The sequence below is a fragment of the Cricetulus griseus genome, chromosome 7 (assembly GCF_003668045.3).
Source record: "Cricetulus griseus strain 17A/GY chromosome 7, alternate assembly CriGri-PICRH-1.0, whole genome shotgun sequence".
NCBI lineage: Eukaryota > Metazoa > Chordata > Mammalia > Rodentia > Cricetidae > Cricetulus > Cricetulus griseus.
Window position 1 is genome coordinate 133,230,485 of NC_048600.1, and position 22,763 is coordinate 133,253,247.

General features: G+C 49.8%; 1 protein-coding gene and 1 long non-coding RNA gene across 2 annotated transcripts; both read left to right on the forward strand.

Annotated features, from left to right (window-relative positions):
- The first annotated feature begins 1 nt into the window (after position 1).
- LOC103163233 lies at positions 2–9,244 on the forward strand. The gene is made up of 3 exons (XR_003487093.2): positions 2–416; positions 1,136–1,220; positions 8,669–9,244. It is a non-coding gene; the product is annotated as an uncharacterized LOC103163233 (long non-coding RNA).
- Positions 9,245–17,763: 8,519 nt separating this feature from the next.
- LOC100770405 (carbonyl reductase [NADPH] 2) lies at positions 17,764–21,526 on the forward strand. The gene is made up of 8 exons (XM_035448180.1): positions 17,764–17,784; positions 19,580–19,652; positions 20,163–20,514; positions 20,591–20,633; positions 20,729–20,828; positions 20,932–20,996; positions 21,185–21,302; positions 21,388–21,526. Exons 1-8 carry the CDS (start codon positions 17,764–17,766, stop codon positions 21,489–21,491), a joined length of 876 nt encoding a protein of 291 aa, XP_035304071.1. The 3' UTR covers positions 21,492–21,526.
- Positions 21,527–22,763: the final 1,237 nt, after the last annotated feature.

A 22,763-nucleotide genomic window follows, 5' to 3' on the forward strand; every position in this document is an offset into this window, starting at 1 on the left:
TGACTCACTTCCTCCGTGGGTAGGCCTCTCACTCCCCAAATATGCCAACCGGCTGCCTGTTGGAGTTTCAAGAAGAAGTGAGAAACTGTGTGTACACACAGACACCTGTGAGAGGAGCTCACACAGATGTGCTATAGGAAAGTCAGAGGCCTGAGGATGCTAGGCAAACTTGTACCGCTGGCCAAACTTCTGATCTAGGAGAACGGACATTTTGGTTTCCTGATTTGCTTACTGTGGATAGAAGGCCGACAACAGTTATAGTGAACGAGAAGCCTTTCTGAAGGACCAGTATGGCTGTGCCCATAGACACGGTAGTGGCTAACCACTCAGCACTGACAGTTCTCTGGAGGCAATCCAGCACCCTGGATTTACTCTGTGTGTGCTCCTGGGAGAGGAACAGGCATCCAATGAACAAGGTCAGTAATCTGATTCCTGGGCTAGGTCAGGTAGCAAGTTTACTTCCACCTAACCCTTCCCCGAGCATTCCTGAAGTCTGTCACCTCTACTTGCTTCTCCTGGGTGACCCCACCTGCCCCCGAAACTCAGCCCTTGGTGACCACACTGAGGCAAATTCAGCCCTCTGAGGTGGTACTCCCCTTCTCAGGGAAGATGGGTGGACCCTTGAGGGAAGTTTTGAGAAACAGAGGATTAAATGTCCATCCTAACCAAGGGCAGTGGTGGCCCGTGCCTTTAAGAAAGACAAAAACAAACAAACAGAAATGTCCATACTAATTTTCCATCTAGGAAGTTGTCTAAGGCATGCCAAGCCCTCTGGATCTTGTGTGATAAGGTTCATGGAAGGTGTTAGTATCCAGGCGTCTGTGCTGGCCTGTCCTTGGGGTTCTGACAGGATTCACCCTCAGCTGCAGCCACTAAGAGCACCACCTGTGCACATTCACTGTGTTCCCTTTTAAAAGAGCCCTGCCCACCTCCCATCCTTCTCTCTTTCTTTCTCTCCCTCTGTCTATTCCCCTCCCCCCCTTCTCCTGATGCTCCTGTCCCCAGAGGCCGGTCTCCCGCTCCCTTTCCCCCTTTTATGATCTCTTTCTCTAATAAAAACCCTGCCTGTCTCATGGTATCTTTCTCTCGAGCGCTGCTTGTCTTAAATTACAACAGAAGGGATGTTTCTTTCCAGGGGAGTCATGGCAAGGCACAAGGCAGCTGCACCAAGCAGAAGGTTTGGATGCACAGACCACCCAAGGGACAGCCCCAAGCAGCAGGTACGGTCAGGCTTCCCACAAGCTGCCTTTCCCTCCTTGTAACCAGGGTCCACACTGAGACTGAGTGACCCTCAGAAAGGCGTGTGCCACCACATCTGGATTGTAAATTAAGTTTTACCGGAACACAGTTATGCCCATTTGTTTATATGACTACAGCTGTTTTCATGTTGCCAACAATCGTGTTAGTAAATTACGGCAGAGACATTATGACCTGTAAAGTCTCAATGATTTACTCTCTGGCTCTTAAAAAAAAAAGCATGCTGACTCCTGCCCTAAAATTTTAGTTCTTATCTTGGGCTATTTTGCAAGGCATTATCCTTGGTGCCAAGCCACTGTCATCGTCAAAACAGCTATTCCTAGACTAGAAGGAGGGGACTTCATCTAGAAGGCTATGGGAAAGCCATTGTCCATGTTAGGTGAAAACTTTCCAGTGTAGCTACTTCTTAGCATGGTCACCCACACGTCTGTCAGTTACCCCTTACCCATACTCTATGTAAGTCCCACACACTCATTGGTTCCCCAAGGTGAATCTGTGGTGGAATTTTCCTTTGGTCTCTTAATTGGAACCTAAGGAAGAGAGGGTAGATGTCATTTACACATCTCCCAGGAGAAACACCACTTGGAATATATTTGTGTATTTTTATAATACTTTGGACAACATATTGAGGATATTACAACAAGGAAAAGAAGTGATTATTTAAAATGAGCTTACTGGCAGAAAGTATGAGGGGTGGGCAGAGGCAGCACACAGGTTCCACCTGTGAGAACACATCCTTGGCAAATAGCCATAGCCTGCATATAGCCATAATTATACTGTCTCTGATAAAAAAAAAGTTCTAGGGTTCCCTGGTGGTGGTGGTACATGCCTTTAGTCTCAGCATTTGGGAGCCAGAGGCAGGCAACTCTCTGTGAGTTGGGGGCCATCCTGGTCTACAGAGCAAGGTCCAGGACGGCCAGGGCTGTTAAACAGAGAAGCACTATCTTGAAAAACAAAACCAAAAAAGTTCCAGGGCGACTATTCTGTATTCTCAAGCAATAAAGATTCTTCTTCGGGGTGGGGGAGAAAGTTTGGGGGTGAGGGGAGGGAGAGGGAGAAGGGACTTGAAATAAGCTTGTTCCCTAACTAGAACTAATAAAATAAAATAAAATTAAAAAAAAAAAGATTCTTCTTCTATCTGGGAAAATTGTATTCCAAAAGAAAACATATGGATTGGGACCAGTGAATGGGCAACCCTGAGGATTTCTGAGACAAAAAGCCCACTTGTTCCGGTTAACTTTCTGTTGCTGTGATGAACACTATGACCTAAGGTAACTTGAGGAGGAAAGTCCATCATAAAAGGAAGTCAGGGCTGGAAACTGGAAGCAGAAATCAGCAGAGGCCACAGAGTAAGCTTTCTGGCTTACCCTCATGGCTTGCTCAACCTGCTGCTTGTTTTTTGGGGGGTGGGGGAGACAGGGTCCTTCCATACAGCTCTAGCTGCCTTGGAACTCTTTGTAGATCAGGCTGGTCTAGAACTCACAGAGATACACCTGCCTCTGCCTCACCACTGCTGAGATTGAAGGTGTGTGCCACCCCAACGTGTTTGTGTATACAACCCAGGACCACCTGCTGAGGGGTGACCCTGCTCACTATGGACTAGGCCTTCCCACATTCATCATTAATCATTAAACAAGACAACATCCCACAGATTTGCCCACAGGCCAATCTGATAAAGGCATTTTCTCAATTAAGATTTCTTCTTTAAGGGAAATTTGATTAGATCTACCAGGGCAAACTGGGGGTAGGGGTGGTAAGGGGGAGAACAGGAGGGAACAAGATAGCCCAGGTGGGGGCAGATGCAGAGGATGAGCAATGGAGAGATAATCTTGACAGAGAGAGCCATTGTGGGCCAGAGAGAAGCCTGCTCCTAGGGTAACTCCCAAGACCCACAAGGAAGACCCCAGCTAAGACGCCTGATAATAGTGGAGGCGATGCCTGAGCTGGCCCACCCCGTATCAGATTGGTGAATACCCCAGCTATCATAGAGCCTTCATCCAATAATTGATGGATGCAGAAATCCACAACCAAGAACCAGACCAGTCTCTGGGAATCCAGTCGAAGAGAGGGAAGGAATATATGAGCAAGTGAGGTCAAGATCATGATGGAGAAATCTACAGAGACAGCTGAACCAAGTTCACGGAAACTCATGGACTCTAGACCCACAACTGTGGAGACTCCAGGGGACCAAACTAGGCCCTCCGTATGTGGGAGACAGTTTTGAAGCTTGGACTAGCTACAGGGCCCCTGAACTACAATATAAACCTGGTACATGAGCTAGCTTGTTGGAGCCCACTCCCTATAGTGGGATGCCATGCTCAGCCTTAATGCACAGGAGAGGGGCCCGGTTCGGCCCCAACCTATTGTGCCAGACTGTTGACTCCTCATGGGAGCCCTTACCCGTGAGCAGAAGTGGACTGGGGGTGGGCTGTGGGGGAGGTGAGAGGGTGGGTGTGGCAGGGAGAGCTGTGGTTGGGATGTAAAATGAAATTAAAAAATGAGAAAAGATTTCTTCTTTAGGTGCCAAAGAGATGGCTCAGCAGCTAAGAGCACCTGCTGTTATTATAGAGGCCCTGGGTTTAGTTCCCAGCTAAGAGCACCTGCTGTTACTATAAAGGCCCTGGGTTTAGTTCCCAGTTAAGAGCACTTGCTGTTATTATAGAGGCCCTGGGTTTAGTTCCCAGTTAAGAGCACCTGCTGTTACTATAGAGGCCCTGGGTAGTTCCCAGCACCCACCCGGGGCTCAACTGATTGTGACTCCAGCTCCAGGGGATCTGATGCCCTCTTCTGCCTTCCATGGCCACACATGTAGTGTACAGGCAGACATACAGGCAAGCATACATTTTTTTTTAATTCCTCCTTTCCAGATGTATCTAGGTTTGTGACGAGTTGACATAAGCCAACCAGTATACCCTTCTTTCACAAATGACAGTTTTCATCTTCTAGGAGAAATATTCTGAGGATCTGGGAACATAAATCTATCATTAAGTTTCTAATAGACCATTGTACAGCTTGCCTCCACTATGGCCAAAGTAAAAGACATGAGCAAACCTGGGCCGATTTGCAGTGTGTCAGATATTCTTTGTCCTGTTATGCCTGAGGGGAGTAGAGTGGACATACGCACTTTGTGTGCCAGCCTTTCCCGTCTATCTCCATGCCAACTAGGCAGATGAGTGGTGCCTAGGACCTTACAGAGTCATTCATGACACCTACTCTCTGCGAGATCTCGGTCGACCAAGAACTAGATCAGCTCAGCAACATGCCATTTCCATTGTCTGTACTTAGCATTTTGTCCATCCAGGGCAGGCTTGGGAGCCTAGTCAGCACAGTCATCACTGTGAGCCCACGAGGTCAGCTCAGACTCACCGTACTCCCCCGTGCTTCCGGTGTGTGCTGTGCACCCATGGGCACCTGTTTTATTCTTTCAGGCATCCCGGGGTAAACATGGCTCATAACCCTGAACAGAGCGTGCCCGTCTTTCCTTTTGGATAGGGGATGGATGACTTTAAACTGAACATGACCAGAAGTGTGTTCCTCTTCTCGTGGGCCTTCTTCATACATTAACATGCATAGCCTTCTGTTTGAAAGAAAAAAATGGCCCCCAAAGGGAATGGGGGGTGTGGCCTTGTTGGAGGAGTGTGTCACTGTGGGGGTGGACTTTGGGGTCTCATATAAGCTCATATATGCCCAGTGTCTGAATATGTCCCCTGCAAGGGGAGCAGGTCTGAGAGGTCCCTTGCAGGTCAGTGCAGAGCTGGCTCAGGCTGGCTGCAGGATGTGTAGTAGAGTCTTCACTAGTGCGCTAACCAGGCATAATGTCCTATCCTGGCTTCCATGGTTGAGGGTTCTGTGGAGGGCAGGATGTGCCCTGACAAGCCTAGGGCTGCCCTGGAGAGAGGCAAGTCACTGTGCACCCCTGTAAATGTGCACGTGTGAACAAAGGCAAGGGCTACCAGAAGACAGGACAGAGAAGGGGGTGATGGTGTACAGCAGGTAGGCAAACAAGCAGGCAGAGTCTGTGTCTCAGAGACCCCCAGGGTCACTGGAACTTCTGGGTGTGGTGTGTATGTAGAGGTGTGACCCCTTCTGAACAGGTGAATGCACGGAGGAGCTATAGCTGGAGCTGGACAAAATCCTTCCAGAAGCTTCTAAGCCTCCCCTTCAAATTCCTTCTTTTGGGGCTCTGTAGGGGGAAGTTTTTATTTACTTGATTTTCCTGCTCGAAAGACATAGAAAGAGCCCTTAACAAAACAACTTGAAACTGGAATCCAGGCTCACAAGGAAATACACCAGCCAGGTGTAGGCCAAGCTGATCAGAGCTGCCCTTCAGAGTTCGGGACAATAGGACTTCAGGGAAAGGGAGAGTACCTCCAGGGACATGTTGAGACAAGCTAAGGTTCCTACCTTTGAGCTCAGGGTCTTGAAAAGGATAATGTGGGGTGGGATATGGGTCCCAGCCAGCATCCAGGCTTGTCCTAGATATGACATACTTCAGGAGGCCAACCCACGCAGGGAACAGAATCCTGGGTACCCTTTACTCACCAAGCTGAATTGTGTTTGTGTGTGTGAGTGTGTGTGTGTGTGTGTGTGTGTGTGTGTGTGTTGGAAATACAAAATTAGAGCTGAGTATGGTACCCACCAATCAGTACTCAGAGGTAGGCAGAGTTTGAAGCCTAATCCAGGGTTGCATAGTGAGACCCTCTCTCAAAGCAACAACAACCCCTTAAAAACAACAACAAACAACAAAATAAAAAACAGAAAAAGGGGGCTGGAGAGATGGCTGAGAGGTTAAGAGCTCTGATTGCTCTTCCAGGGGTCCTGAGTTCAGTTCCTAGCAACCATATGGTGGCTGACAGCCATCTACAATTCAATCTGGTGCCCTCTTCTGGCACATAGGCAGAATACTGTATATGTGATAAATAAATCTTAAAAAAAAAAAAAAAAAAAAAAAAAAAAAAGGGGCTGGAGAGATGGCTCAGAGGTTAAGAGCACCGACTGCTCTTCCAGGGGTCCTGAGTTCAATTCCCAGCAACCACATGGTGGCTCACAGCCATCTGTTATGAGACCTGGTGCCCGTTTCTGGCCTGCAGGCAGACATGCAGGTAGAATACTGTATGCATAATAAAAAAAATAAAAAAAATAAATCTAAAAAACAGAAAAAGGAAATACAAGTTCAAGGATGGGCCTTCATTCAGCCTCTATTTCCTGGTCACCTGTGCTGCCTTCATCTCCCAAGGTTCCCTGGTCTGTGGGTGGTCCCCTGTTCTTAGCTAAGGCAGATATGCACTGGACCAGGAGCTTAGCCAGCCCTGGAGCCTTTGGAAGTGACATTAGGCAGAGGCAGGGCAAAGGCCCTTAGGATGGACACCAAGTGTTGGGAACTCAGCATGAAGGTCTTTGTGCCCACAGATCTCCAGAGAAACCAGAAATGTTAAGCACACAGGATGTCTCTCCAGTGGGAAAGATGAAAAACAAGCTTCCAACCAGAAAGCTGAGAGTTAGGAGTGATTAACAGCCTGTTAATCTGTTTAGCTGTTAGGTCCCATAACCAGGACCGGAGGTGTCTGACAGCCCAAATGGCCTCTATGCTATCTGTATGACCCAGCCCAGCCCAGACCCTTCCTTAGGCCCTTAAGCTAACACAGATAGTTTTTCTCTAGAATCCATCCTCTTGCTAGAAATGACACGTACCCTGGGTTGAGCTCCAATGAAATTATACTTCCTTGTGGAATGAGGATTGTATTACACCAGGAAACTTTTCCAAATTATGCTTGACTTAAATACACTGGGACTAAACCTCCTGTTATTAGACTTCTGGAGGTCGGGTCCAGGTTGACAAAGTCAGTCTGCACCGGGTTTTCATTCTTACCTCTTTGCAGGGTTCTCTTCCCCATATGAAACCTGCAGGGTCCCCCTCAACCAAGGGTCACCCAAGGCTATAAGTCATTTTGCTCCTGCTGGCTCTTGTACCCTTCCCTCTTATTACATAATTAGATTATAAAAGGACTCATGAACAAAGAACTTCCTAAACTTGAACCTTCCCAAATCTAAGCTCTTTCGGTTTGAGCAGTGCAGGACCTGGGAGAGAGGCTTATGTAAGGAGATACAGCTGGGAAAAGCTACCCAGGTTTTTCCCAGATTAACAAGTGGGCAAGCAAAGAGAAGGATGGAGAGGCAGGTGGGTGACGGGGCAGAGAAAGAAGGACATCAAATGTCCTTACCTAAGGAAGCTCCCTCTGCTGACCCTGCCCTCAGGGATACTAAAGCTTTTGCACTTTGACCTTCAGTGTCTTCAGGGTGGGATGGAGAGGGGAATCCCAACTTGTGGGCACCTGTGAACCAGAGCTGAGGCCCTGATGCTGGGTCCCCATGTTCTTGAGGGAACTCTCTCCTCTGTACCGAGGTCACTGAACTGTCAGTCCCTGCTTGCTTCCTAACACAATTCCTACAACACACCAAGAGGAGCAGCCCTTCCTGCCAACCAGGAGGAATCCCGGGCATTTCTAGAAACTGTTCCACCCTCTGTTCACTGGTTCTACCCTCTCAGATCCCACCAGACCCTTTTAGACACCTGGCTCCTCCTCTGGCTGCCCCCCCCAAGAATGTCTCAACTGTGGCCTCAGTTGCTACGTATTGTGTGAAGCAGTGCCTTGCCCGGAGTGAGTCCATTCTGAGTTCAAATGTAGATGCAAAGATGACTTTGTAGCTACTCTCATCTGTCACGCATCAACCACAAGGCTTGGAATGATAAGTGGGTTTTTTTTCTTTTCTTTTGTTTTTTGGTTTCCCTGTGGCTTTGGAGGCTGTCCTGGAACTAGCTTGTAGACCAGGCTGGTCTCGAACTCACAGAGATCCACCTCCTCTGCCTCCTGAGTGCTGGAATTAAAGGTGTGTGCCACACCGCCCAGCTGGTAAGTGGTGACTAATTTCTACAAGTTAAAAGGCACCACCCATAGCTTCTCAAAGTAGACTATTATATCACATGTGTGCAGGGACCTGCATTTTATGGGACCAGGCCAAGCTGTGGTCTGGTTGAGCATATATCAGCTCTGGTTCTTTGAGGCAACTGGAAGAGTTAACTGTCATTAAATGACTTCTGACTCTGAGGTGTGGGCTTATCCTCAGGTAACTGCTTTCACTTGGAGTAGTCTGTCAGCTCACCAGCATTTAGGGGTATTTCTGTCCTCCGTTATAGATAACACCTGTGCCACACACGCTTGGCGCTTTAATTCCTTTTTCCTTGTGGTCTCAAGCCACTCCATCTCAGGAGACTGTGGGGACACTCCCCTGTGCACTACTCTGTTGTCACCACCAAAAGGAATATTGCCTTCACATTCAAGCGTCATTGCTAGGAGACACATATACACACAACTCAGCAGGCTCTCATCCGTGGATTCTATTCTTTACAAAGGAGAAAACAAAGTGCGTCAGTGGCTTTCCAGAGGCGGACCTGGCCCCAGTGCTGGAAGGACTTGGAACAGCAGCCATTCTCTTCTGTCCCCAGCCGGCGGCTCTCTCTGTACTACAGCGCCCCCTGCTGTCTGTGTGCCTGCGGTCCCCGCAGCTGAACCGGAACTGTGAAGTGCCAGGTGCAGGTGCTTCAGTGGCTACTCCAATTTTTCTCCACTCTGCATGTCAAATAGTCTATGAATAACCGGAAGGGGCCAATTAGCAGCTCCTCACTCGGCACCCTGACCTCGAATTCCCAGTCCGGCATACCCGCACCACCTGTGATTTTAGTGCCTGCCTGGTGATCAGGCAGGTGCAGAAACCTAGGAAATATTCTTCAAAAACATGGTGTGAGATGCCAATCCAAGCATACGCAATTACCATGTTTTCTTGGTGACTTGCGTGTGCCAGCTAAATGGGTTACAACTGAGCTATACCACCAGCATATTCAAAATTTAACTTTCATGTATAATATTTTTGTGATCGTATATCAATTATGTGCCCATCATGTCTATTATTGGGTTAAAATAAAATGAAGAGAGAGAAAAATGTTGCTTCTCAGAGACAATTATAGAAGGACGAAGGGTGTTATTTCTCCCCAGTCTCCTCTGTAAAGGTTTGGACTATCCTACAAACCCAATAACCACCATCATCAGGAGTTCTGCCTCAAAAGATAACTGGGTCTATTGACTGTCTACCTTCTCTCACAGAAGGACGGCGTGGGAAGGGTCATGGGACCCTCACTGGAGTGTTCAACCCTCCCCACAACCAGTTGTATGGAATTCTGCCCCAATTACAAGAGGCCTGGGGTAGTCTGGGGGAGGAGCTAGATGGCGTGTGTGGGGAAGGACCAGTGCGAGGTCCTCCCTCTAAGTAGCCCTGGGGAAGCCATCGTCCCTGCAGGGCACAGACCTCCCAGTCCAGTGTGGTTGCTGTAAGGCCAGGCCGCCTGTGCTTCTGGTCTGAGTCCCTCAACCATTGCACTGTAAGCCTAATAATCTCATTGGTTCCCCTGCTGGGGTCCAGCCTGTATCAGTCCCATGCTACAGAGGCCATCTATTCCAGACTGATGTCTTTGGGGCTGCCATCGGAACCAGCCAAACAGCCTTGGGTCCAACCCTGAGTGGGGGAGTGTGGATGAGGGAAGTCCTAGCTAACCAATAGCATTAAGGACGAGAGAGAGACATCTTCCCATCTCAGGAGGGCTCTCAGTCCATACTGGAGAGCCATGGTTTATTCAAGCATCCTCTTAAATAGCTTTCCAAAAGCAGGGGTACTGGCAGCAGACATCTATTATCATGTATAGAGCTGATATCAAGTATTTCCTTTAATCCTATAGACGTTTCTAACCCTGCACACACTCAAGCTCTCAGACTTCCCATCAGAGCATGTCCCACTAGTCCCCAGGCTTGTCCCACTAGCCCTCAGGATGCGTGTGGGTCCACCTAGGGCCTAGGTCTATTGTTAAACTAGGAGCCATTCTCCACCATCTCTGGGCTCTATCCCTGGTCCTGAAGTGTATAAACCACCTTTTAAAATTTAATTTAATTTTTTTGGTTTTTCAAGACAGGGTTTCTCTGTGTAGCTTTGGAGCCTGGAACTCACTCTGTAGACCAGGCTGGTCTCGAACTCACAGAGATCTGCCTGCCTCTGCCTCCCGAGTGCTGGGACTAAAGGCGTGCGCCATCACTCCTGGCTATAAACCACCCTTTAATCTTCCTTCTCCTGTGCTCCACTGCAACCAGCCAGACCATCAGGGACTCAAATCTGAGATGATTACAGTCTCTTCCCAGAATATCTGAGCTGCATGAGTGACTGGATCAAAGTAGAAAATTACTGGTTAGAAAAGTCTGTAATCATAACCAAAAACAGACAAGAGTTCATGGCCAGTAACCCATGATAAACACCAAGACTTTATAGTATCTTATTCTCAGAGTTAGAAACAAAATGTCCGAGGGTCCCTGGAAGACTTTGTAGCCCCCCTCCTCTCTCTCTCTCTCTCTCTCTCTCTCTCTCTCTCTCTCTCACACACACACACACACACACACACACACACACACACCTACCTATCAGAGAAGGGCCAGCTGTGTAGGCGGAGCTTTAGGATCTCCCAATAGCAATTTTCCTTCCTTTCCAGCTATGTTTGCAAGAGCGACTGGAAGCTAAGTAAGCCAGTGGGACTCAACCAGCACTGACACAACACAGGAATTAATGTGAAAAGGGACATGATTATCTCATTGTGCATCGTAAAGAATCCGGAAGTGGGGCTGGGGAGAGAGCTTGGTGGGTAGTGTGCTTGCTGTGCAATCAGGACTTCAGTTTGAACTCCTGCCATCCATGTCAGGAGACAGCACACGTCTATGACCTGAACTCTGGAGAAGCAAAGACAGGAAGAACCCCAGGGCTCACTGACTAGCTACTCTAGCGAAATGGCAAGCTCCAGGTTCACTGAGAGGACCTATCTCAAAAACATAAGGTGGAGGGAGTCTGAGTATTCTATTGCTGTGAAGAGACACTATGACCAAGGTGACTCTTATAGAGGAAAACATTTAATTTGGGGCTTATGGTTCCAGAGGATCATAAAGTCCTTGAGCATCATGGCAGGAAGCAGGTAGGTGTGGCACTGGAGCAGTAACCGAGAACTTTACATCCTTAACCCACAAGCGGCAGGGAGAGACAGACACTAGGCCAATCAAGAGCTTCTGAAACCTCAAAGCCCACCTCAAGAGACACACCTCCTCCAGCAAGGCCCCACCTCCTAACCCTTCCCAACAGTTCCACTAACTGGTGACCAAGCATCCAAACATAGGAGCCTATGGGAGCCGTTCTCATTCAGACCATCACAGAGGGGCTGGAGAGGTGAGGGCCGCAGTTAGAGCATTTACTGCTCTATCAGAGGGCTAGAGTTCAGATCCCATACAGGCAGTTCCCAAAAGCCTGTATCCCCAGCTCCAAGGGACTTTGTCAGAAGCCAGCCTTGGCGACCCCCCATGCCTAGCTAGCCTAGCGTCCCACCCCTCGGGTTCCCGGACCTGGCCTGAGAAGCAACTAACACCTATTCCTTCCCCCACTTCCTTAGGTTAGTGCTTGGGGTAAACACAGGAGATTCTGGATACCCACCCTGGCCTGAGAGCAATTAACATTCATTCCTCCCCAACCTCCTTTTTCTCTGCTTCCTCCTTTCTCTTTAAAAACCCCTTGTAATAATCAATAAAGTCAGACCTTGACAAAGACCCTGTTTGGTCTCCTCCTTCTTTCTCGTCCATTATTTTCAGGCTTGATCTACCTTGGACCCACGAATTACTGGAGCCCCGGGGGCCAGGGCAGGACTTAAAACCCTCTTCTGGCTTCTGTGGGAACCTGTACACACAGGTATCTCTCTCAGTAGAGGAGGTAAAATACCTGGTTTCCCACCCAGGAAGCCGGGAGTGTTTTTTTGTTATTGACCTGGTGACCTTTTTGCTATCTGAGGGGAAAGACCTCACCCTAACTCCCCAGAATAATTATCCCAGACTTTTCCCTCCTTAGACCATAACCCACCCTTAGGGGAGACACCACACATACTCTATGACCTGCTTACTTCTCTGCTACTGGTCAGAGACCACACTAGATTCTAGACCTTTATAGAACACATCCTCATGGTCACACATACTGTGTAAAAGAGTTTTGCTGGGCGGTGGTGGTGCACCCCTTTAAGCCCAGCACTCGGGAGGCAGAGGCAGGCGGATCTCTGTGAGTTCCAGACCAGCCTGGTCTACAAGAGCGAGTTCCAGGACAACCCCCAAAGCCACAGAGAAACCCTGCTTTGAACCCCCCCAAAAAAAAAGAGTTTCTATGTAGTCACACTGTAAGCTTTATTGTGTACCTAGAACTGGACTGATTGCCCCAATCGTTGATTGGAAACCTTTCCCCAAATTATACCGTGTTTTAAATATGCTGACAAGGAACACGCACCCCACCACCACCCTCCCCCCACACCCCACACCACCCCGACCAAATTACACTCCCTGAAGTCTGAGCCAGGTTGAAGAAGTCAATCTGTGCCGGGTTTCCATTTTTTGGGGGTGGTTTGCTTCCCTGCTTGCATACCCCCAGGGACCCCTCATCTCAGTAGTTAAGAACACTAACTGTTCTTCCAGAGGACCTGGGTGTGATTCCCAGTACCCACATGGCAGCTCACAACCATTTATAACTCCAGTGCGCAGACATACGTGCAGGCAAAACACTCCACACATAAAATAATAAATAAATAAATAAATAAATAAATAAATAAATAAATAAGCCCAAGGAACAAAGATGCTCTGCTGGTGCCTGGCCACCTTCACAGAGCTTGCACCAGGCTCTGAACCACCACCTGTGACCACAGGCATTCAACTTGTGAAATGGCAAGAGAGAGACTAGATCTTACTCAGAGATGGCCCCTTACCACTGAACACAGTTCCCACTTCACAGACCAAGCTGTCAAGATCCTCTCATGTCCTGCTCATGGCCCTAACACATGGGATAACTACTTGAAATGGAGCCTGGAAGCTGTTGCACCCAACATCTGGGAGGTCTCCCTACCCCACACAGTCCTATACCACCGGAGATCCTAGCTAGCCTGCTGCCTTATCAATGCCTACAACATTGACCAGTGCTCAGAAGCCTAAAAGTGCCAGGGAATCCAGGGCAGAGCTTGCCAAACAAACCTCAGGGCAGCTTCCCGGACAAGGGCAGGGACATTCAAGTTCCACGCACTCTGTATATCTTTGAGTGGTTTGCTTCCCTGCTGGATATCTGCAGGGACCCCTTGCCAGGGTGCAGGTGTGATAAAGTCAGACTCATTCCACTGCAAAATAAATAAATAAATAAATAAATAAATAATTTAAAAAAAAATAAAGTTTCCAGAGCCAGAGAGATAGTTCATCTGATGAAAGAGGTTGCTGCCAAGACTGAATCTACATGGTGGACAGAGAGGACCGATGCCCCGCCTCAAGTTACGCTGTTACCTTCAGAGTGCTGCGGTGTGTGTGCACACACATATGCCCCTCCACAAACATGCACACTAAATAACTAAATAGGCTGCTTTCCAGAGAGCTGGAAATTAATAGGGTTCCTGCCCCCCTCCCATGATAGGATAGTAGGTTTCTCTGCTGATGCAGTAAGCCAGATAAACCTGAACTGAAAAAGTATAACAATAATAGGTTTATTAGAGCAAAGCAATACTCCCCTCCCTGGGCAGGTTCTCCAGCCCCAGAGATCCAGGCCAGAGAAGTTGCACACACAAACCAAAGCAGGTTGGAAGCTTATACAGGTTGTAGGTGTGGGGTGATGACATGGCTGCCACAAGCTGGGTTTGTGCCCAAATATGGTCAAAAGCTGAACACTCTAGGCAGGGACCTGGGCAGCTGGAAACTTCAGGGGAGGAAGCTGTGGTAGCCACCAAGAATGCAGGCGTTTGATTGGGGAGGGGGGGGGCTCATGGTTCCAGAGGGTTAGAGTCCACAACCATCATGGCAGGAACCATGGCCAAAGGCAGGCATGGTGCTAGAGCAGTAGCTGAAAACTTAGCTATGATGTACAAGCAGCAGGCAAAGAGAGAAAGAGCCAACTGGGAATGAGATGGGCTTTGGAAGCCTCAGAGCCCATCCCCCAGGGACACACCTCCTTTAGCGAGGCCACACCTCCTAACCCTTTGCAAACATGCATTCAAATATGAGCTTTGGGGGGGGGGCATTCTCCTTTAAGCCACCACTAGTGGGATTGAGACACGGTATTGCTATGTAGCTCTGGCTGGCCTGGCGCTCACAACACAGACTAGGCTGGCTTCAAACTTAAATCTATGATTCTGTGTAGCATGCTTTCTTGTCAGACTATCTTTGGACCACCAGCTCCCAAATAACGACACAGAAACTTCTTACTAGTTATGAAAGTTTGGCCCTTAGCTTAGGCTTGTCTCCAAATAGCTCTTAAAAAAAAAAAAGATTTTATTTATTATGTATACAACATTCTGTTTCCATGTATATCTACACACCAGAAGAGGGCACCAGATCTAATAATGGATGGTTGTGAGCCACCATGTGGTTGCTGGGAATTGAACTCAGGACCTCTGGAAGAACACTCAGTGCCCTTAACCTCTGAGCCATCTCTCCAGCCCCTAAATAGCTCTTATAACTCAAATTAACATGCTCCCATTAATCAATGTCCTGCCACATGGCTTTTACCTTTCCTCAGTATGGCACGTCTGATTCGTTCCAAGTCTGCTGGCAAAATCCCTGCACCTAGATTCCTTCTCCTCCCCCTCTCTCTTCCTGGAAATCCTGCCTGTTCTCTCCTGATTAGCTATTAGCCATTCAGCTTTTTGTTAAACCGATAACAATGACACATCTTCACGTTGTACAAGATTATCCCACAACAGTTCTGTCTCCCTAGAGCTGGAATTATAGGTGGGAACCACCATACTCTGGGCCACTGGGTTTTTAAGTCTGTATCTGTGTGGACATTGAAGGGACAGTAGTCCACTCCAGCACGTGGCTCTGGTGGGCCTGGCCCTTCTCCCCCATTCCCTCTGCCTTGCTAAAAACTGTTAGATTATATCCTAAAGCTAGCCACCAAGTTCTATTCCCTTATTTGATCACTTCCTCCTCCTGAGGTTGACTACAAAGTCCAGCAATCAAAAGCCCCCTTTTGGAGCCCATTCCACATAAAGGGATATGCCCTGAGCCAAGACACTGTACAGGGAGGGGGTGGGCCTAGGCCCTATCCCAAAGGCTATGGCAGACTCTAAAGACCCCCTATGGAAGGCCTCACCCTCCCTGGGGAGCAGAAAGGGTATGGGATAAGTTGGGTTTTAGTTGGGGGAGAGGGGCAGAGGAGGAGGTGAGGGAGAGGGAACTGGGATTGTCATGTAAAACAATCTTGTTTCTAATTCTAATAAAAAATGGAGAGAAAAGAAAGATATTAAATCACTCAAAGAAAGCCCCCTTTTGATCACCTAATTAACATGCCTAATTACAATTAAATACCTCATCCTAACACATTTATTTATTTATTTTGGTTTTTCAAGACAAGGTTTCTCTGTATGGCTTCGAAGCCTGTCCTGGAACTTGATCTGTAGACCAGGTTGGTTTCCAACGCACAGAGATCTGCCTGCCTCTGCCTTCCCGAGTGCTGGGATTAAATGTGTGAGCCACCACCGCTTGGCTCTAACAGTTTTATAATCCGACATTTGCCTATGTACCATGTCTGTCTGCTCTCTGTCCAGGGGCAGTCCTTTGTTCCTCTGGGACAAATACCCCTCCCCTTTCCCTTGCTCTCTCCCTTCTCACTTGTCCCCTGTCTCCTTTACCGTTGAATCCTAACCCATTCTAACACAGACCTCCCCTTTTCCTCCTTTTAAAAATGATACCTGTGGGGCTGGAGAGATGGCTCTATGGTTAAGAGCTCTGGCTGTTCTTCCAGAGGCTCTGAGTTCAATTCCCAGCAACCACGTGGTGGCTCACAACCATCCGTTATGAGATCTGGTGCCCTCTTCTGGCCTGCAGGCAGACATACTGGCAGAACACGGTGTACCTAATAAATTTAAAAAAAGAAAAGAAAAGAAAAAAAATGGCACCTGTGGCCGGGTGGGGGTGGCAAAGGCCTTTAATCCCAGCACTCAGGACAAAAAGAAAAAGAAAAAAAAGACACCTGCAAGGTCATTTGCTGCTGTTTTCTGCCTGAGTCAGAAAGCACCCACTTTAACTTTTCTTTCCACTTAGTATCTCTCTGTGAAAGCGGGTATTTGGGTGTGTTTTGTGCCTAACCTAGGGGAAGCCCCACTGGTGGGGGGCTTTTCTTCAGGAGTGACCGTGTTTACCAGTGGTCAATGTCAGTTGTCTTTCTGAGCCAGTTTTCCTTAATCTCCCAAAGGCTTTACCTCCTGTTGTTGGACAAGATTTTCTCTGGGGAGATACAACACACATGTCCGCTCACTCCTGACAGGAAGTCCACAAGAGACCGATGTACAGATACCACCAAAGTCTGGTGTTTTATTGGGGTTACTTACAGGAAAATGGTTGAGGGGTTACTTACAGGAGCAGCAATGACTCAAAGACCAAAGCCTGTTCACCCCGCTCAGCTCTGGTGACAGCTCACAAAGCTGGGACCTTGGAGCACGCTGCACAGCCTGGAGCACACTGCACAGCCTGGAGGAGCACACTGCACAGCCTGGAGGAGCACACTGCACAGCCTGGAGGAGCACACTGCACAGCCTGGAGGAGCACACTGCACAGCCTGGAGGAGCACTCTGCACAGCCTGGAGCACACTGCACAGCCTGGAGCACACCGCACAACCTGGAGCACACCGCACAACCTGGAGCACACTGCACAGCCTGGAGCACACTGCACAGCCTTCAGGAAGCTCAGCAGGTTGGAGAGATTCAGTTGGTCTTTACCTCTTCCAGGAAGCTCAGCTAATTTTTGCTTCTTCTGGACAGCTGGTCTGGCTTCAGAGCCTTCTTTGCTGCTGGTTTTGCCTGAGAGTGACTCTCAGCTTTTTTTGGTTACTCTGGCAGGGAGGGGCCTAGTGAAACTGGTCGGCTTCGGGGACTTCCTGAAGCTATTTTGATATGTTTACCTTCCTCCTTAAGGAGCTTCCCAGCAGGGTGGAATGTTTTAGGAAACTGTTTTACAACACTTTCTCACACAAGGCGGGGGGGGGGGGGGGGGGGGGGGGGGCTCAGCATGTGACTCTGAGAAATCTTCAGGTCACACAGGTGACATGAAGTAAGGCAAGAGCTGTGGAGAGTGCAGATATCTTCCCCTGGAGAAATGCTCCCCAGAGAGCGAGGTTATAGTCCCATGAGTATCAGCCATTCTCTACAGTTCACAGCAATGGCTGTAGAGATAGGCTCTAGAGATAGGCATGGACTCTCACTCAGGGTGTCCTGTGTGGTAAAGTAAACCACTGCTGGATGCCAACTGGCCAGCAATGTAGACCAGCAACTGCTGGGGGGGGGGTCCTTAAGCATATGTGTCTCTCTGGATAATGAATAAACAGTTTTGTCAATAGAGGCAGGAAGATAGGCGGGATGGGAGATGAGGAGAATTCTGGGAGAGGTAGGCAGAGGGGGAGATGGCAAGAGAGGCCATGCTGCTGAAGGAGTAACATGCTGGATTATAGGTAAGCCACAGCCTTGTGGCAATACATAGATTAATAGAAATGGGCTAATAATTAAGACAGAGCCAGCCAATAAGAAGCCCTAGCCATCAGTCAACAGTTTTATAATTAATATAGCATCTGTGTGTTTACTGGGGGCAAAGAAGGGCATCGGGAAAAGAAACTCCAGCAATAAATAACAGATCTCTGAAAGGCCATGCTACCAGATGGAAGATTGGTCACAATTGACTGCTTTCATCATAGAATGGGAAGGGCTTGGATCTTACTGGGTAGATCAGGCCAGACCTCTGCATTCAGTGCCACCTGGAAGTTGGCTGTAGGAGTCAGGTGGCTTGCTCAAGCTGGGATCAAGGACACAGTGAGCAGGTATGACCTGTCCCTGAAGGAAACTCTACCAGGCAGCAGCAAATCATTAGGTGTCAACCCGTGTGTACCATAGGTATAGGGCTGACCTCCAGTCTCCCACTGCGTCTGTTGTCCCCCTGAGCTCCAGGACAATCACAGAACACCTGGCTGACCAGTGTGAAGGAACACTTGATGGGAGCGTATTACTGCTGTCCCCACACTAGTGAGGCTTCCTGAACCTTCTTCTCTGAGGGAAGTCACACACAAATCATGCCAGGGATCTCCCATGTCTCAGGGCATGCAGAGCACCTGAAATACAGCTGCTGTCTTTCAGAGAGTCACACAGTCTTGGTGTTGAGCCTGGCTTGAGGGAGGGAAAGGCAACAGGCAGGAATCTGAGAACGCCTGTTCCCTGGGGCTGTCGCTGGGGTGGTCTGGGCACCTGAGCCTCCTGCCTGCTGTAGATGCCATGTGACCTGCCGTGACTTCCTGGGCATTTGTTCTATGAACCCTGGCAGACAAGATAGAAGAGCCTCAGCACACCCTTAGACAAATTGCCAGAGGTGGATCTGAGATGAACAGTAAATCCTCAGACTCTTTGAAGTGCCCCAAAAGACCCATCTGTCTACTCTGAGGAGAGATGCCAGAGGGACTCAGGGGTCACTACTGGGACAGGAACTCCCAGAATCCATGTTTAGGTTTACGAGAGTCCTGCCTCGGAGGACAGAAGGTGCCTCAGTGTAGTCACCAAGGGCAGAGTCCCAGGCTGGTAGGGGTAGCAGGTGAGGGGCACCTGGGAGGGACAGGTAAGGACAGCATCGTACTCACTGGACAGACTGCAGGCACAGTGGGGTCTCTAGTCCCTGGGCATTGGGGTTCTGTACCCAGGGTCTTGCTCCAAGCAGTCACCTAAGTCACTTGCTCCACTTAGATCAGGGTGATTTCCTCACTTAGAATAATAAAAGGTTACAACCTCAGCTTCTGTCCAGACAAGGCAAATTCCAAATCCAGAAATTTCACTTTCCTAGGCTAAAGCTGTGGCTCTGTGGTGCTTCATTGACCTAGCACTTCTGAGGCCCTGGGTTCAAGACTCAGTACTGGGAGGCTGAAAACACAAATTCTGTTCCCAGGCTGCAGCCTCCTCTCCCACTACACTGCTGTGTCAGATCCTCTCACAGGCACAGGTGTGTGTGTGTGTGTGTGTGTGTGTGTGTGTGTGTGTGTGTGTGTGTGTGCGCACATGTGCACTCTTTTCCACTGTTTTGCCAGGCCTTCTACACATGTGCACACGTTTCTTATCATGGCTTCTTCAAATCCCACAGGGAACTGCCCCTAGCCCCAACCCTGTCCACTGCCACCTTAACAACCTCAGCCCTCCCCTTGCCGCAGGACGACACCGGTGTCAGCAGCATGAAGCTGAATTTCAGTGGTCTCAGGGCCCTGGTGACAGGGGCGGGGAAAGGTGAGTGTGAGCAGGAGAGGAAGGGGGCCAGACTTAACAATGAATAGGGACCCAAGGTGACATTGTCACAGCTCAGTCCTGCAGACCCTGACTCCCACTGCACCCAGGACTCAACTGCTTCTGTCACCCAGCTGGAGCCCCACTGTCCACCAGGACAGAATGGCAATCTCTCCCTGGCCACCACAGTGCCACCCCCTGAAGGACAAGTTTAGTTTGGCTCCAAGACAGCCCCTAGATCCAGGCAGGGCAGATGGGCACCCATGGTACCCTTCTCTGGGACTCCCTCAGGAGGGTGCTGCCCTCTGGTGCCTCCTCTGGCCTGATACTAGTGAGTCTGACATCGGCCCAGGGATAGTCCCATCTAATCCTGGCTCATCACTTTTGGCCAGAACCCTCTTACCGCTGGCTGCAGGGACATGGGAGTAACAGCCTTTACTCACTCTTGGGACCTAGATGCCGGCTGTGGCCAGGCTTACAGGGCTCTTATCCCGCCATATTCCTGCTTTATAGGGATTGGGCGTGGCACTGTGAAAGCCCTGCATGCCTCAGGAGCCAAAGTGGTGGCCGTGACACGCACCAATGCAGACCTGGTCAGCCTCACCAAAGAGGTGAGGCACACAGCCCTGCCATGGCCGGGACCTCAGGGGTACATCAGAAGCTGGCTGGGACAAAGCCTCACTCAGGCCACCAAACAATGTCTCTCACAGTGTCCGGGGATAGAGCCTGTGTGCGTGGACCTGGGTGACTGGGAGGCCACCGAGAAGGCACTGCGCAATATTGGCCCCGTGGACCTGCTGGTGAACAATGCAGGGGTGACCCTGGTGCAGCCTTTCATAGAGTCTACCAAGGAGGTGTTTGACAGGTGGGCGCTTGGGGAGCGTGGGCAGGCTGGGGAGGGTCGCTGAACACTGGTGGCGCCATTGTCCCTCTCCTGCCAGGTCCTTCAATGTGAATGTGCGCTCTGTGTTGCAAGTGTCCCAGGTGAGATGGGGGGAGGACTGTGCCCAGGGAGGGACACCTGGGGAGGGTGGGATGGCACAGGGCACAGTGAGCTACCCCTAACTCTGGGCTTCCAGGTGGTAGCCAAGGGCATGATTAGCCGTGGAGTGGCAGGATCCATTGTCAATATCTCCAGCATGGTGGCCTATGTCACCTTCCCTGGCCTGACCACATACAGTGAGTGCAACCTTCATTGTGGGGGGGAGGAGGTTCTGGGTGCCTCTCCCAGAAGGAGGACTGAATAATTGGGGGGTCCTCAGCACTCCCCACCCCCCCACAGGCTCCACAAAAGGTGCACTAACCATGCTGACCAAAGCCATGGCCATGGAACTGGGGCCACACAAGGTAGGCACGGGGGCCTGGGCCCACACCTGAGGGACAGATGATGGGCACCTGGGCCAGGGCTGAGGGTTGAGGGGGAGGCTTGGGCATGCTCTCAGCTCATCAGGCTTGTCCCGGGCTAAGTCCTGAGCTGTGTGGGTAGGGCTAGTTGACTGGCTGTGCCACCCACCTGCTGTGGCTTCTGGCCCCAGATCCGGGTGAACTCTGTAAACCCTACTGTGGTGCTGACTGACATGGGCAAGAAAGTCTCTGCAAACCCAAACTTTGCCAAGAAGCTCAAGCAGCGCCACCCACTGAGGAAGTTTGCAGGTCAGCTGGGGCTGTGGGTGAGGGACTCCGTGAAGGGCACAGCAGCCCAGCAGGCAGAAGCCCTGACTGCTCTGCTGCCCCGCAGAGGTGGAGGACGTTGTCAACAGCATCCTTTTCCTGCTCAGCGACAGCAGCGCCTCGACCACTGGCTCCAGCATCCTGGTGGACGCTGGTTACCTGGCCTCCTAGACCGCCAGACGCAGTGGACCCCTGGAGGCCTCCCTGGCCCCTCACATCAAAACCCTGCCTTCAACCCAGCCCCACAGTTCTGTTCCCGTCCTGTACACCCACCCCATGTCCATTCCCACCCTAGACTCCAGGATCCCTCCCTTCCATACCAGCTGGGCTGAGCTAATTTGACTAAATAAATGACCATAGTATCCCAAGCCTTGAAAAGTCACACCTGGTACATGGGAGAAGTAGCCGTATCGCAAGGCCATCTGTGGATTGTCACACAGCAGTGTCTTGTGCAGGATGCCCTGATTTCCTGTTGGAGTCTGCTGTTGTCCCTTGTCTGCCCCTTACCTATGCCTGTGCCGGTGACCAGTGCCTTATGGGATGGAAGCCCCAGGTCTGTGGTGACCCTGCCTGATCTGGGATTGGGATCAAGGGAGGGTAGAATTTTAAAGGGAGGGTAGAATTTTAAAGGGAGGGTAGAATTTTAAAGGGAGGGTAGACTCAAACAAGAGCTCTTTCTGTCATGGTTACTGACTGGATGGAAGCAGCACCCTAGTCAAGGGCGCCCTGGATTGGTCCAACTAGGAAGAGTGGGATCTGCTTATTTAACCCTTGTGACACAAGCTAGAGTCTTCAGAGAGGAGGGAGCCTCACCTGAGAAAATGCCTCCACAAGAACCAGCTGTAGGGCATTTTCTAAGTTAGTCATCAATGCGGAGGGCGCAGCACAACCATTTCAAGTGGTGCCATCCCTGGGCTTGTGGAACCGGTGTTTATCCCTAGTGGATAAACTGGCTTTTCGGAGCCCATTCCCTATGGAGGGACATTCTCTCAGCCTAGATACAGAGGGGAGGGCTTCAGGTCCTGCTCCAAATGATCTCCCATGGGAGGCCTCACCTTCTCTGAGGAGTGGACTGGGGGTGGGATGGGGAGATGGTGGGAGGACAGGAGGGAGAGGGAACTGGGATTGGTATGTAAAATAAGATTTTTAACTTAAGGCCTGACGTTGGTGGCGCATGCCTTTAATCCCAGCACTCGGGAGGCACAGGCAGAGGCAGGTGGATCTCTGAGTTGGAGGCCAGCCTCATCTCCAGAGCGAGTGCCAGGATAGACTCCAAAGCCACACAGAGAAACCCTGTCTCGGAAAAAAAAAAAAAAAAAAAAAAAGATTTTTAATTTAAATAAACAAATTAATAAAAAAACAAAAAACAAAGGAAATCTGGTGATGGCCACTGGGTGGGTACAGTTGCTAGGGCCTGACCAGCTCATTCAGAGCCTTGGACTT

Bases quoted from the DNA above. Each gene is read 5' to 3' on its own strand.
- LOC100770405 (XM_035448180.1), top strand. From the start codon at position 17,764: ATGAGGAGAATTCTGGGAGAG. The intron at 17,785-19,579 runs GTAGGCAGAGGG...CCCTTGCCGCAG, and splicing joins TGAGGAGAATTCTGGGAGAG to GACGACACCGGTGTCAGCAG. The intron at 20,634-20,728 runs GTGAGATGGGGG...CTGGGCTTCCAG, and splicing joins CTGTGTTGCAAGTGTCCCAG to GTGGTAGCCAAGGGCATGAT.